Source organism: Oncorhynchus gorbuscha, unplaced genomic scaffold, assembly GCF_021184085.1.
Source record: "Oncorhynchus gorbuscha isolate QuinsamMale2020 ecotype Even-year unplaced genomic scaffold, OgorEven_v1.0 Un_scaffold_2057, whole genome shotgun sequence".
NCBI lineage: Eukaryota > Metazoa > Chordata > Actinopteri > Salmoniformes > Salmonidae > Oncorhynchus > Oncorhynchus gorbuscha.
Window position 1 is genome coordinate 51,935 of NW_025746659.1, and position 14,914 is coordinate 66,848.

The 14,914-nt window shown below is 41.6% G+C and overlaps 1 protein-coding gene across 2 annotated transcripts in view; it reads right to left on the reverse strand.

The window, feature by feature from the left end:
• Positions 1 to 9,801, reverse strand: part of LOC124024901 (metalloproteinase inhibitor 2-like) — a 55,018-nt gene extending 45,217 nt beyond the window's left edge. The window contains exons 1-5 of one of the 2 annotated variants that reach the window (XM_046338634.1): positions 9,499 to 9,801; positions 8,763 to 8,833; positions 8,073 to 8,169; positions 7,042 to 7,163; positions 6,536 to 6,872 (exon numbers count right to left, since the gene is read on the reverse strand). In XM_046338634.1, coding sequence (XP_046194590.1) covers positions 6,744 to 6,872; positions 7,042 to 7,163; positions 8,073 to 8,169; positions 8,763 to 8,833; positions 9,499 to 9,628 — 549 coding nt within the window. In that variant the 5' untranslated portion in view covers positions 9,629 to 9,801 and the 3' untranslated portion in view covers positions 6,536 to 6,743. Of the gene's footprint in view, positions 1 to 6,535; positions 6,873 to 7,041; positions 7,164 to 8,072; positions 8,170 to 8,762; positions 8,834 to 9,498 lie in introns of those variants that run through there. The other variant, XM_046338633.1, reaches the window with a different exon arrangement.
• Between the last annotated feature and the right edge of the window lie 5,113 nt (positions 9,802 to 14,914).

Here is a 14,914-nt window from a genome sequence, read left to right on the forward strand (position 1 = left end):
CTCAAAGCTAGGACCTTGAAACCAAGATGCTCCTTTTAGTTCCCAGAGCATACTGGGCGTACTGCCAGTTGGTCTGAGGAAGAGGTCACAGTCACCTGCACAAACCAAGATAGAGTGAGAGGAGATGCTGTGAACAATTCGAGGCCATCACTTCAGACAATAAAACTTTCCCTCACAATGTGCTGCATCTCAATCACCGCATCCGCCACTGGCAGCCTTCTGAATCTGCGGTGGAAGGTGGCTGAGCTACAGCGGTGTTTGTCGGACCGTGAGACATCCTGAAAATCAGTCTTCTCACAAAAATATAGTGTATGACTCCTGTATGGAAAGGCAAGATTCTCACGAAACATGTACATGTCAGTGTCTTAATGAAACAACAAGGAGGAAGCAGAAAAATCTGTTTTACTGGCCTGCTGCATCGGATGGGTACAGTAGGCCTAACGTGACATGCCAACAACAAACCCTGAACTTTCATATACATGCATAACTGACCAAGTTATGAAAGATAAGCATTTTAACTCTGTAAAGTGAGTGTGGAATAGGTGAACAACAATAACAAACCACAACGATGACAAACCACCTGGTACTGACAACTTGGATGGAAAATGACTGAGGATGGTAGCGGACTATATTGTCACTCCTATTTGCCATTTCTTCAATCTTAGCCTGCAGAAAAGAGTGTGCCCTCAGAACTGTAGGGAAGCAAAAGTTATTCCGCTGTCACGTTCGTTGTATGGAGGAGACCAAGGGGCAGCGAGGTAAGCGTACACTCTTCTTTAATAAAGAAAAAACACCGAACAAACCGTGAAGCAAATATGAGTAGTGCAGACAGGCAACTAAACATAGAATAAGAACCCACAAATACCCTAGACAAAATGGCTACCTAAATATGGTCCCCAATCAGAGACAACGATAAACAGCTGCTTCTGATTGGGAACCAATTCAGGCCACCATTGAATCAAAGTGGTTTAATTTGGTCAATGTCATTACATAGCTAAAGCCCTGGTTTACACCCAAACTACTAAAGGGCCACATTCAGTAGACAAATGTTGAATGTTGCTGATAGAAATGCCATTAGAGCCGACATGATTCCTTTCTTCCTGTCAGAGCAGACAGTTTGTTATTCATCTGAACTTTCTACATTGTGCGCTGTTGAACACACCCCAGGATTTAGGATGGCATTTTTCAGGAACTGTTCTATTTTGAAACAACCACATGGGCCAACAACACAGAACCATTCTGGGTTTCAATAACACCTTTTGTTCGTTTAAAAAACTTGTAACAAATGAACGGCAGAAGAAATTAACACTTGGAGCACTATAATTCATTTGTAGTTCATTTTATTGCATTTTTAGAAGTGACCAGTAAGCACTTTTATTTAATATAAATCATAATATATTTTTTAAATTAATTGCAGGCATCTTTAAATAACAAAGCAAATGGCCTGTAAAGTATAAGGTGTACAGTATATTGGTGTACAGGGCACTCAAGTCTTCCCAGGGCTGATTATAGCCACACAGTGTTACATACATCCTTCCAGTCGCATCCTTCCATACATCCTTCCAGTTTGTTGCTTTCAGGGGAAAAACATCTCCTGGGGTAACTTTATAGCAGAAGAAAAAAAATGACCTCACCACTCTGGGACCTGTGGTGCCACCTCTTTGACCAATCAGATTCACAGAAATTACAGGTCGTGCAGAGTGCGCTCTGATTTATATAGACATGTGCCATCCTCTTTCCACTGGTATTATTTTAGCAAACAGGAAAATAACTAAGCAAAAAGTCTTTAAAGAAATGTCGTAGCAACCTACACCTCAACGTTAGAGATCTGACATGCTGTATCAGTCTGATCAACTGTAGGCCTCTATACACCCTGTCCCATCTGGCCAGGGGAAACAAAGTGCTGGTAACAATGTTGTAGCAGCCTACACCTCAACGTTAGTGATCTGACATGCTGTATCAGTCTGATCAACTGTAGGCCTCTATACACCCTGTCCCATCTGGCCAGGGGAAACAAAGTGCTGGTAACAATGTTGTAGCAGCCTACACCTCAACGTTAGTGATCTGACATGCTGTATCAGTCTGATCAACTGTAGGCCTCTATACACCCTGTCCCATCTGGCCAGGGGAAACAAAGTGCTGGTAACAATGTTGTAGCAGCCTACACCTCAACGTTAGTGATCTGACATGCTGTATCAGTCTGATCAACTGTAAGCCTCTATACGCCTTGTCCCATCAATCAATCAAAATGTATTTATAAAGCCCTTCTTACATCACCTGATGTCACAAAGTGCTGTACAGAAACCCAACCTGAAAACCCATAAAGCAAGGAATGCAGGTGTAGAAGCATCTGGCCAGGGGAAACAAAGTGGGAAAGTTATATATTTATAGTCAATGACAATGTATTTGTCTTATGAGAAAATGTGAATGTGATCAACTTCTTTCATCCAAAATTCAAATAGTGATGAAATAAGTGACAGGTCCATTAACACAGTCTAGTCTAATTACAAATGTATATAGGCCTACACAGGGATGGAATTTAAGGATTTGGGGCATTGGCTGTTTCCATCCATGGGCCTACATGATGCAACCCTGCCTAAAGCAAACTCAGTCCTGTTAGTTCTATTGTCTAATCACAGTTGTCTGTGTAACGAAACCCCCTTTTAAAATATAATTCATATGAACAAGTACAAGGTTTTACTATAACTACTGCTCTCCACACCTTTTCTAAGCATTTACTGTCCAGACTGTCTATATTTCAGACTCTGATATTGCTCGTTCTGATAATTATTCATTGTTTTACTTTCTAGATTATTTGTGTGTTTTTTAATTTATAGATATTACTTCACTTTTGGAGCTAGAAAACACAAGCCTTTCGCTGCACATCGATGTACACAACCAAACAAACTTTGATTTGAAGGTTGCTGCAGTTTGACAGAGTTTTCATCCTCCCTATAGGCCCAGGAGTTTAAAACTGTGATTAATCACTATGTCATATCCTGTCCAGAGATTTAATTTCAGGTCTAAAAGACACTTTCCCATCGGCCAAGTCAGCAGTATTTATTGGTTGCTCAAAGATTATGGTCACAAAATGTGAGTAAAGTCTCAGAGAGGTCAGAGAGTAGTTTGGCCAAAGAGGAACTCATACCTTTTAACCCAATTCAGCCTCCATACGGAGTATTTACAACTGAATATGATTGAAGGAATGGCCCCATCTAGTGGAGGAATAATAGACATGGTTCATGAGGGCTTTTAGGAGGGTAAGTACTATACAGAGAAACACAGTAGACCTAGATAGACATGGTTCCTGAGGGCTTTTAGAGGAGGGTAAGTACTATAAAGAGAAACACAGTAGAACTAGATAGACATGGTTCATGCGAGCTTTTAGAGGAGGGTAAGTACTATACAGAGAAACACAGTAGACCTAGATAGACATGGCTCATGAGGGCTTTTAGAGGAGGGTAAGTACTACACAGAGAAGCACAGTAGACCTAGATAGACATGGTTCATGAGGGCTTTTAGAGGAGGGTAAGTACTATACAGAGAAGCACAGTAGACCAGAACCGATGCTCCTAGTGACCAGGGACTTCAATGCAGGCAAACTTAAATCCATTTCTAACAAATTTTTACCAGCATGTCACATGTGCAACCAGAGAGGAAAAAACAAAAACTCTAGACCACCTTTACTCCACACACAGAGACACATACAAGGCTCTCCCTCCATTTGGAAAATCTGACCATAATTCTATCTTCCTGATTCCTGCTTACAAGCAAAAACTAAAGCAGGAAGTACCAGTGACTCGCTCATTACGGAAGTGATCAGATGACGCGGATGCCACACTACAGGACAGTTTTGCTAGCACAGACTGGAATATGTTCCGTGATTCATCCAATGGCATTGAGGAGTATACCACCTCAGTCATCGGCTTCATCAATAAGTGCATCGAGGACGTTGTCCCCACAGTGACAATAAGCCCATATCCCAACCAGAAGCCATGGACTCCAGGCAACATCCGCATCGAGCTAAAGGCTAGAGCTGCCACTTTCAAAGATCGGGACACTAATCCGGACACTTTTGTGAAATCCCTTCATGCCCTCAGACGACCCATCAAGCAAGCAAAGCGTCAATACAGGATTAAGATTGAATCCTCCTATGACACTCATCGGGGCTTAAAAGCTATGTTGGACTAGAAAGGGAAACCCAGCTGCGAACTGCCCAGTGACGTGAACCTACCAGACTAGCTAAATGCCTTTTACACTCGCTTCGAGGCAAGCAACCCTGAAGCATGCATGAGAGCACCAGCTGTTCCAGACGACTGTGTGATAAGGCTCTCGGTAGCCGATGTGAGCAAGACCTTTAAACAGGTCCACATTCACAAAGCCGCGGAGCCAGACGGATTACCAGGACGTGTACTCAAAGCATGCACTGACCAACTGGCAAGTGTCTTCACTGACATTTTCAATCTCTCCCTGACTGAGTCTGTAATACCTACTTCTTTCAAGCAGACCACCACCAAAATCCCTGTGCCCAAGGAAGCGAAGGTAACCTGCCAAAATGATTACCGCCCTGTAGCACTCACATCAGTAGCCATGAAGTGATTTGAAAGGCTGGTCATGGCTCACATCAACAGCATCATTCCGGTTACACTAGACCCACTCCATTTCGCCCCAACAGATCCACAGATGACTCAATCGCACTCCACACTGCCCTTTTCCACCTGGACAAAAGGAACACATGTGAGAATGCTGCTCATTGACTACAGCTCAGTGTTCAACACCATAGTGCCCACAAAGTTCATCACTAAACTAAGGACCCTGGGACTAAACACCTCCCTCTGCAACTGGATCCTGGACTTCCTGACAGACTACAACAAATGTGTACTGTTGGGAACACTGGCCTAGTGGTTAGTGTGGCCAGTAACCAAAACATTGCTGGTTGGAATAACTGAGCAGTCTGTGTGCCCTTGTACATGGCACTTACCTCCAATTTGCACCAAGGACAAGCATACTAATATACCTGACCTTCTAAAAACACATTTCACTGCACCTATCTGGCGTATATTACGATCAAACATTTTTTTGGGGGGTCAAACCTGAACTTTGTTACAATCAGAAAAATAATTGCCCCGCCACTATGGGACCAGTGGTGGCACCTCTGTCCAATCAGATTCAAGGAAATCACAGGTTGTGTGGGTCGGGCATGGAACGTCTATAGAAAGCAGAACGCTGGTATTATTTTAACGGAAACTCACTCCCGATAGACAAACTCTTTACAGAAATGTTGTAACAGCCTAGAATGGAGTTTAAAACCTACAGCTGCATATACTAACATGGCATATCCTACACATATAGCAAACCTTGTAATACAATCTTTAAAAAAGCTGGCCAAAATGTATATGTTCTCTGCAATTTGATGACCCGAGTTTAATTTCTAAACCAGATAAGTTATCAAATGTCAGCAGCTACCCAGTACCATGGTGGGTATGCATAATGTCTGGGTGGTTTCATACCTAATTATTAACTTTACCATGCTTAAAGAGAAGTCTGATATGTTAACCATCTACCAAGTAGCCCTTTAGAAGGCTTTCAATAAGCTCCCTGGTCTTTGAGGGACCTTACAGATGTATGGGGGCAGACAAATGGGTAGTCATTCAAAACCATGTCAACCCCCATTATTTCAGTCCATGTAACTTGTGATTTAAGGCATATTTTATTCCTTAACTAATTTAGGCTTACCTAAACAAAGTAGGTTGATACTTGTAGCCATTTTAGTTTAAGGTTTTTGTTAACATTTTAGGACTCCCCCTCAAAAATAGCTGGTTATACATTAAATATTCGTATATATTAGAAGTTGAGGTTAAGGTTGTTTAAATTCAGATTATGACTGTGCCCATATGCAGTGTGATCTCCAGAACAAGATTCATGACAAAAACCACTACCCTTCACTGTGGACCACAGCAGCCAAGTTTCCCATCTCCATCGCCAATAAATCAAAGGGTTTTGTCAACAGGGTTGGACACGTGGCTCAGTTCGTAGAGCAGGGTTCTGTCAACGCCAGGGTTGTGGGTTTTATTTCCACTTGGGTCCAGTAAGGCAATATTTTTTTTTAAGTGGCTCTAAATAACAGCATCTGCTAAATTATTGAAATGTACAGAACATTTATTCCACTGAGGAACAATATTCTCCAACTTAAAACAAGGAAGAACATCAATGACATGACAATGCTGAAGCCCTGGTTTAGACCCCAAACTACTGAAGGGCCACATTCAGTCGACAAATATTTAATGTTACAGAGCGATTCCATTCAAACCGACATGATTCCTTTCATGTCAGAAGACACTTTGTTATTCATGTATATTACATCCCATCTGAACTTTATACATTACACCCTGTTGAATGCGTCCCAGGCTTTATGGTTTCAGGAACACTGTTCCATTTACAGACAAGCATATCGAAAACAATTTGGGGTTTCAATAAAACCTTTGGTTCCAGTTTAAAAACAAGCGACAAATGAATGACATAAGAAATGATTACCTTGAGTGCTAGATATGTTTATTTTAAATTGCACTTGTAGAAGTGACCAGGAAACAATTTAAAAATCACAACAACTTGCATTTGTAGCTGTGTTTCCTCATGTATTAATTGCAGGCATCTTTAGTCACTGAGCAGTGAGTGGATGTGGTCTGTAGAGTTTAGGAGTCTCCAATATCCAGGAACTACTTCTTGGGTAGTGCCATCCCCTTTTACCAGGCACAGGACCCATCTGGCCTCTTGATACAGGCAAGGTTTTGGCCATTGTCGGTTCCCCAGTCTGTCCACAGGCACGTATCTGAGGTGCTGATTGGACAGGGGAGGGAAGTGCAGCGGATGATCTGTGGATCACAGTAGAGAGATAAGACCAAGATCACTGACTGACCATTACCCCAATACTCAAGCATTTGCAAATGTGACCAGAATAGTATACTCCCTTGAAGAAAATGTGCCATGTAACTATTTAACAAACTGGTGTATAGTAATTACTATAATTCCCAACACACACACCTTGCAATCACAGCCGCTTTGGTAGCGGTGAGTCAAGCTGTTCTTTTGTGCAGCACTCAAGTCCTCCCAAGGCGGATTATAGCCACACAGTGTTACAGACATCCTTCCAGTCTTCAGCTTGCCTACAGACAAGAGATAGTGAGTCAATGTACTGTGGGGAAAACATGGTGTAGGGTACAGTTGCCCCTAGATGCTGATCTTGGATCAGTTTAGCATTTGCTCCACTAATGGTTAGGATACATCACCCTGGAGCATGAAGACACTGATGCAGCCCAGAATAGATTTATCATCATAAGTGTACACACACACACACTAGTATTAACTAATGCATTAGTTGTATACATTTACAGTGCCTATAGAAAGTCTAAGCGCCTTGAACTTGTCACATTGTTGTGTCCGTCTCATGCATTTACACTGAACAAAAATATCAATGTAATGTGTTGGTCCCATGTTTCATGAGGCAAAATAAAAGATGTCAGAAATGATCAAAACACACAAAAAGCTTATTTAACTCAAATTGTGAACAAATTTGTTTACATCCATGTTAGTGAGCACTTCTCCTTTACCAAGCTAATCCATCCACTTGACAGGTGTGGCATATATCAAGAAACTGATTAAACAGAATAATCATTTTCCAGGTGCACCTTGTGCTGGGGACAATAACATGCACAGTTCTGTCACAACGCCACAGATGTCTCAAGTAGAGGAAGCGTGCAATTGGCATACTGACTGCAGGAATGTCCACCAGAGCGGTTTCCAGAGAATTGAATGCTGATTTCTCTACCATAAGCCATTTTAGAGAATTTAGCAGTACCTCCAAACCGATCAACGGCAGACCACGTGTATGGCGTTGTGGGCAAGCGATTTGCTGATGTAAACGTTGTGGTCAGAGTGCCCCATGGAGGCGGTGAGGTTATGCTATGGGCAGACATATGCTACGGACAATGAAAACTGCATTTTATCAATGGCAATTTCAATGCACAGCAACCAGTGCTGGCTATTGAACTTGGGTAACGTAGTGAGAACTGCACCTGTGAAGAGATACTCCTTGTTGATTTCTAGAGTCACGCTGCACGAAGTGGTGTAAGTGTAGATGGCGTGGATAACCTGGTCATAACCTTTGAACATCTAGCCAATCACAAGGAGAGAAAGGAAGATCTGTCAACCAGCTACATATATAGTTTGGAACCTCACTGACTGCAGCGCTCAGGCACAGTTAGTCTTTACCCTTTAATGTCAACAGATCTGTAATGTGCAAGCAATCATTATTTAACCCAGATCCATTTTACAGATGAGCCCTGAATTATAAATACAATAAAATAAACAAAGAACTCAAAATAAGAAACTCCGAAATGAGACCAGCTTTCTGCTTTTTTGTATTCATTTTCTTCCAAAATGTAAAATATTTTATTAAGGCTCCACAAATCAGGTGCAACAAATACACAATAAAAGCTGGTTTACCTAACTCCATAAGGAACTTCCAGTTACCAGTCTCAGGCATGGCTAACTTATATCTTAATAATGATGTAAGGCAGTGGAAGTCTTAGTAAAAAGGGCCAACCAACTCTGGTAGAGAATGTAGTGATATCTTTAACGAAGTAGCAGCTGAGTTCATAGGGGATGTCACCATAGTCTAGGACCAGTAGGAAGAGCGACTGAATAATTACATTACCATTTAGAGAAAGACATTTTTATAGAACCACTTAAAAGGAGAATCATACCTTGATCTGTTGGATGTCATACTTGATGGCGTTCGACACCGCTTCCTTTCCAACCACCTTCGCCCTGATCACTAGAAGAGGGAGACATGGTTTAACTAACGCTATTGAAATCTATTCCGGTATACTAGTCAGTCACACTGATGGTTTAAGGGTGATATGGAGAGAGAACAGTGTAGAATGCTTCTTTAACCTGCCTCTCCTTAATCTACACTGATTGAAGAGGATTTAACAGGCGACATCAATAAGGGATCATAGTTTACAGCTGGCCAGTCCATGTCATGGAAAGAGCAGGTATCCTTAATGTTATGTAAACACATACATCTCAAATAATTAATTTGTAGGCACACTTCATACCTTAAGCAAAATATAGTGTAGCAGGGCTGTATTCTGTTCCTGGAGAGCTGCAGTCCTGTAGGTTTCCTCCAACTCTAAGCCAGCGCACCTAATTCTAATAATTAACTGGTTGATAAACAGAACAAGGTTCATTACAACTAGGGGTTGGCTTGAAAACCTACAGGAAGGCAGCTCTCCAGGATCAGGGTTGGAGAGTCCTGGCTGTAAACCATCTTACTGTCACCTACTTAACTATGTAAACAACTGTGTGAGAAGATGTAGATAGCCTTAATGATCATGTCCAAATCATTTATACTACGACCACAGACAATCCATAAAATGTTCTCATGTTGCGTATTGTTAGCTCTCACCTGAAAAGTAAAATGTTGCCAAATTGCCTTACCAACTTCTGCATTGCAAAAAGCCTGTTGAGGATGCTGAGGGAAGCATACGCAAGCGTCTGCGATGTCTTCGACCCGCCAAAGGAACAGAACGACCAGAGTAATGAAACAACTGCTTACATACCTAGTCATTTGGAATCGAATTACGGGGTCGCCAAAATATCACTAAAGGATTTGACGAATGAAAGCGTGAGGCGTAAAGTACACTGGACTCTATTTCCTTCAAGACTGTTCCCAGACCGATGGATAACTCTTCGAAATATTTTCCCTTCAACGAAATCATCCGCTATTTATTGCAGGCTGTGAGCTCCTCCTCCAGCTAGAACCCAGCCTGTGGTAGGCTGAGCATTCTATTAATCCAGAACCGTAACCATACATTTTTTTTTTTAAATCAGTGAATGTTCCTGAGTGCCGAGTTACAGCTTTGACTTAAATCTGCTAGAAAATCATTGACAAAACTTGAAAATAGTCTAGCAATGATCAACAACACATTTGACAGAGCTTTAAGCGTTTTGAAAATAATAATAGGTAAATTATGTACAATCCAGATGTGGAAAGCTCAGAGATACTCACAGACTTACCCAGAGTTACTCACAGCTGCAATCACTGCCAAAATCGCTTCTACAAAATATTGACTCATGGGTGTGAAAACTTATGTAAAAACGGGTTTTCACTATGGGGTAGTCTGTGTAGATGGGTGAAGAAAAAACATGAATGTAATCCATTTTGAATGTAAACTGTAACACAACAAAATGTGGAATAAGTCAAGTGGTATGAATACACAGGGATGGAATTGAAGGATTTTGGACACAGGCCATTTCTATCCCTGGGCCTACATGATGCAACACTGCATAAAACAAACTCTGTCCTGTTAGTTGTATTGTCGAATCACAGTCGTCTCTGTGTCTGTGTAAGGGAAACACCCCTGTTATTCCAGTTTTAAAATATAATTCATATGAGAAAGGTTGCTGCAGTATGACAGGGTTTTCATCCTCCTTATAGGGCCAGGAGTTTTTCCAGGAGTTTAAATCTGTGTGACCTGATTAGAAAAGGCCACCATAGCCCATATAAAACCATTCTGTAACTGATTAATCACTATGTCATACCCTACACACAGAGATTGACTTTAAGGTCTTAAAGGCACTTTCCCATCAGCCAAATCAGCAGTATTTTATGGTTGCTGAAGATTATGGTCATTTACCCGATAGTTGTTAACACGCAGAAATGCCAGAACTTGTCGGTCCCTTAATTAAACGACAGGGAGGAAGCAGAAAATCTGTTTTTCTGGACTGCTACATCGGACACATACTACAAACTTTTGCAGAGCGTGATTTCAAGATTTCAACCTGCAGCTCACGTCTGACAGGGTAAATACACTGGAGACAGTATCACATGGTGAAACAACAGCTTCCCATTCATTTTCAATGACTGTAAAGCGGTGAGAAGCAGAGTGGCCAGGAACCATTGGGAGATGCGAGCATGGGAGAGGGAGCTGAACAGGGCGGGATTAAAGTTGGGCAAAGCTGATCATCAAGCAAATATTTGGTGATATTGCTTGCGAGTAAACAATCAAACCTCACCAGAGCTTCCAACCCCTACTTGATTGGTTGACAATGGCTGTTGATACCTGTTGGATCCTGTATTTTACATTATAGCCATTAGATATATATGATTAAATATTATCTGATGTTGGTTGTGTGAGGTGTCTGCATTTGTGCACTGGAGCATCATTATGAGATTAAACAACTGCTTGCTACTTGCCTGTTTGTGTGTGACAAGAACTGAGTAACATGGTGTGACCTGCATGTTGCAAAACAGTAGATAACAGCCCAGCAGATGCTTTGTCCTTGTGTTTGTATGTAACAATATTGAGCACATGGTGTGACTTGCTGTATCTTACAAAGTTGTGATAGGGAGGGGTGGTCATCACGAGCTTTAACTGAGATGGAAAAATACTGAACAACACAATAGCAGGAACTTAGCAACTGTTCTAGTTTGAGGGGATTATCATAATTATTAGGTTTTGTTTTTGTAGTAAACGTTTAGGTTAAGGGGATTTCCACGTTCCCAGAGACATGATATCTTAATGGGGTACACTCACATATGGAATATTAGGAGTTTTATTTTCTGAGTTTTAATTACACAAGTGAATTTTTTTAAAGATAAATGGTTCTTTAATATGTCTAATATGGTATGGAACACGAATGTAGGGGGATGGTGTAACCTTTGACCTGCTTTCATGGCTCTCTCGGGTGGTCTGATCAGCCACAAGGGGGTTCCATTTGAATAATGAATTTGTGGTCATGGGTAATACTGTTTAAAATATATATATATATAAGTTTTTTTTTAAAATTTATTTTATTTTTTAAGGTAACTTAATTATAGTGGAGTTTAATTAACCTATATAAGGACTTTAGAAATTGCCACCATAGACATGTTTTTCTAAAAACAAAAAAATCCATGAGTTTAGATAAAGCCAAACAGTGAGACATTTAGTTACAATGTGGAAACATGAGAAAAAGAGCTACAGACAGATAGGGGAAAAGGCAGACAGAAGAGCCCTCCCCCGCACTGCAGAGACCTTGAAGGTTGGAGAGCAGAGAGGAGAAGTTTTAGAAGGGGAGCCAGGACAGACAAGGATAACAGAATGTGTAGATAACAGTTACTGAGTGGAGACAAAAGGGAGAATTGGACATGTGAAAATGAAAGGGGCGCTCCTAAATGATAATGTCAGAACATAAGGATAATATACTCATCTTACCTGTCATTATTTAGAGTAGGTAAGGTTGTTACCTGGGCAGAGCCAGGTATCAAAAGGGGGATGGGTAAATTATGGTCTAGGATAGGATGGGGCCTATTGGATAAGAAATTAATAATTTAAAAAAATGTAGCTAACAAATGGGCATAGAAGTTAAAGATATAATCAGATAAAACACATGATAAACTGTTTGTTAACCAAGCCTGTATGTCCAGGATTTTATGCATTACAGGTGAACTACAGGTGAAGTCACTCAATCCAGTCCCAGAGGCTTGTTGGGGGGACCATACCAAGGACTCCTGGTGACAGCTAGCTGAAAGAGCTACCCGGATTCATATCGCACTGCGGGAGGGTAGGACACATTGACCCTGTCGAACAATAAACAGTGTTCGAGAGGAGAACTGGAATTAACAGAATTCCGGGGGCCATCTCTCGAATGAAGTCACCCTCCCTGTCTTTTCACCCCTGTTGTTGTTCATAGAAGTGAAGATGTGTCTGGCTCTTACTAAGTGATGTGTTATCGGGGAAAGGGTGGGGCTTCAAATGGAAGCTGTTTGTCTGAGCTGTCTTATCGTGGGTGACATATTCCTGATACAGCACGTCCTACTTGAGTATGCGGAGAGTGGTAATTTGACCCATGGTTTAGACGATGAGGATTTTGTTCCAAATTAAGCATAAGAGATCCCTAGATCTGGGTAGACAGGAAGTTAGAGTAGAGGTTGGGAAGGATCTCTCAATGGAGTTTTATGTAGACCAAGATGGAGTCTCTAACTACATGGCAGTCGAGGACTCTGAGCCATTATGGCATATATGGGTGCAGGTTCCCATATTGATCTTGGACACAGGTCATAGCTCATTTGGAGAGAGAGGGCTATATGAATCCATTTCCCCAGTATGGAAGAAGGTAGAGAAGAGTGAAGATGAGAGTTTTTGATTGTAATCAGGAGTTGGGATGTATTGCATAAAGATACGCTTAACCCTTTAAACAGAAATGAAGGAGGATCTAAGGTTGTGGTATGGATATGACCAGTACTCTTGGGAAATGGGAAATGATGTCAGGGCGAGGTTTTACCGACACATTTACCGACAAATTGGACAGGATTATGCTCCATTGTAATGCCTTTCACACTCATTCAACACCAAGACATGTCCTTCTGTAGCTCAGTTGGTAGAGCATGGCGCTTGTAACGCCAGGGTAGTGGGTTCGATCCCCGGGACCACCCATACGTAGAATGTATGCACACATGACTGTAAGTCGCTTTGGATAAAAGCGTCTGCTAAATGGCATATATTATTATTATTATATTAAGTATAGCCACATGGGAGAAAAGAGCTATTCCATCCGGGTCTCTTATTGACTAAGTACACATTGATAACATTGGGGTTCCAAGGGGGTGGCCAGATGAGTCAAAGCAAGAAATCAGATCCTAGCAGGATAAGAGTTAAGCATTTCCGGGGGGTCTACTCTCAATAAGAACGTGGACTGGATTAATTATATTTATGATAATCAACAGCACTTTAACAAGTATACCAGAGATGCTATTAAAGGTTTTGCAGAACAGACTGAAGCAACCAGCTGGATGGCTTGGCAGAATAGAATTGCATTAGATATGTTAATGACTGAAAAGGGAGAAGTATGCGTGATTATCAGGACCATGTTTGTGCTTACATCCCAAATAACACAGCTCCGGACGAATCAGTGCCAGAAGCCTCAGCTGGTTTGATCACCCTGGCTCACGGGTTGGCAGAAACTCTGGGGTGGATACTTCTCTGACTGATTGGGTTTTGATAGTATGGTTGGAAAATGGAAAAATGTTATGATCACTGTGTTATGGGCTACATTCAACTGTGTGACTGTTTTAGTTTTATGGGGCTGTTGTCTAATTCCCTGTGTATGAGGCCTTATTTCCAGGACTCTGGGGGAATCAATGGCAATAGATGGTGAGGTACCAGCAGATTCCAGGTTCTGACCCGTGGAGTGCTGAATGTATGTCTACAGAACAAGTGGACGAAAATTATAAATTAAATTATATTAAATTGGGAGGGTGTCCGTATGATAACCAACTTGGGACAGTTCTGGGATTGGAGAAGAGGGTATCCTTATAGCATAGGGGATCCCACAAAGGTGGATAGGTTTTCCATGATATGGGGAAAACCTGGGAGCACTGTTGAACTCTGTAAAGGTGATGAAATCCTACTAACCATCAAAACTATTAAGCTCTCTGATGCAGGCACTTACACCCTCAGACTACAAAGGACCGGGACAGACACGATGGGTGTGTTTTCTGTTAAGGTGCTGCCAAAACCAGAGGTCCCAGACGAACCAGGGCCAGACACACTCCTCTACCACCCCTGGACCGAACCTGCCACCACTGTGTTAAAAATCCCATTCAGGTAATTAATGTTAGAGACTATTCAGCTATTGATCAATTAGGCACTGAGACTGGTTTTGATGGTAGGGACAATTTGTGGCTGTCTTATATGAGGTGCACAGCTAAAATCCTGAAGATAAAGGACTGCATGAGTTACATGAAACATTGGTCATGCTAGACCTGTTCTGGCTACACACCCATTTGCTATAGGAGAAGGAGAGGGGTGGTTGTGTATTCTGAGAGGTTTTTACCAGATTCAGCCCAATTCAACTCTCTGTTCCTCTTTGA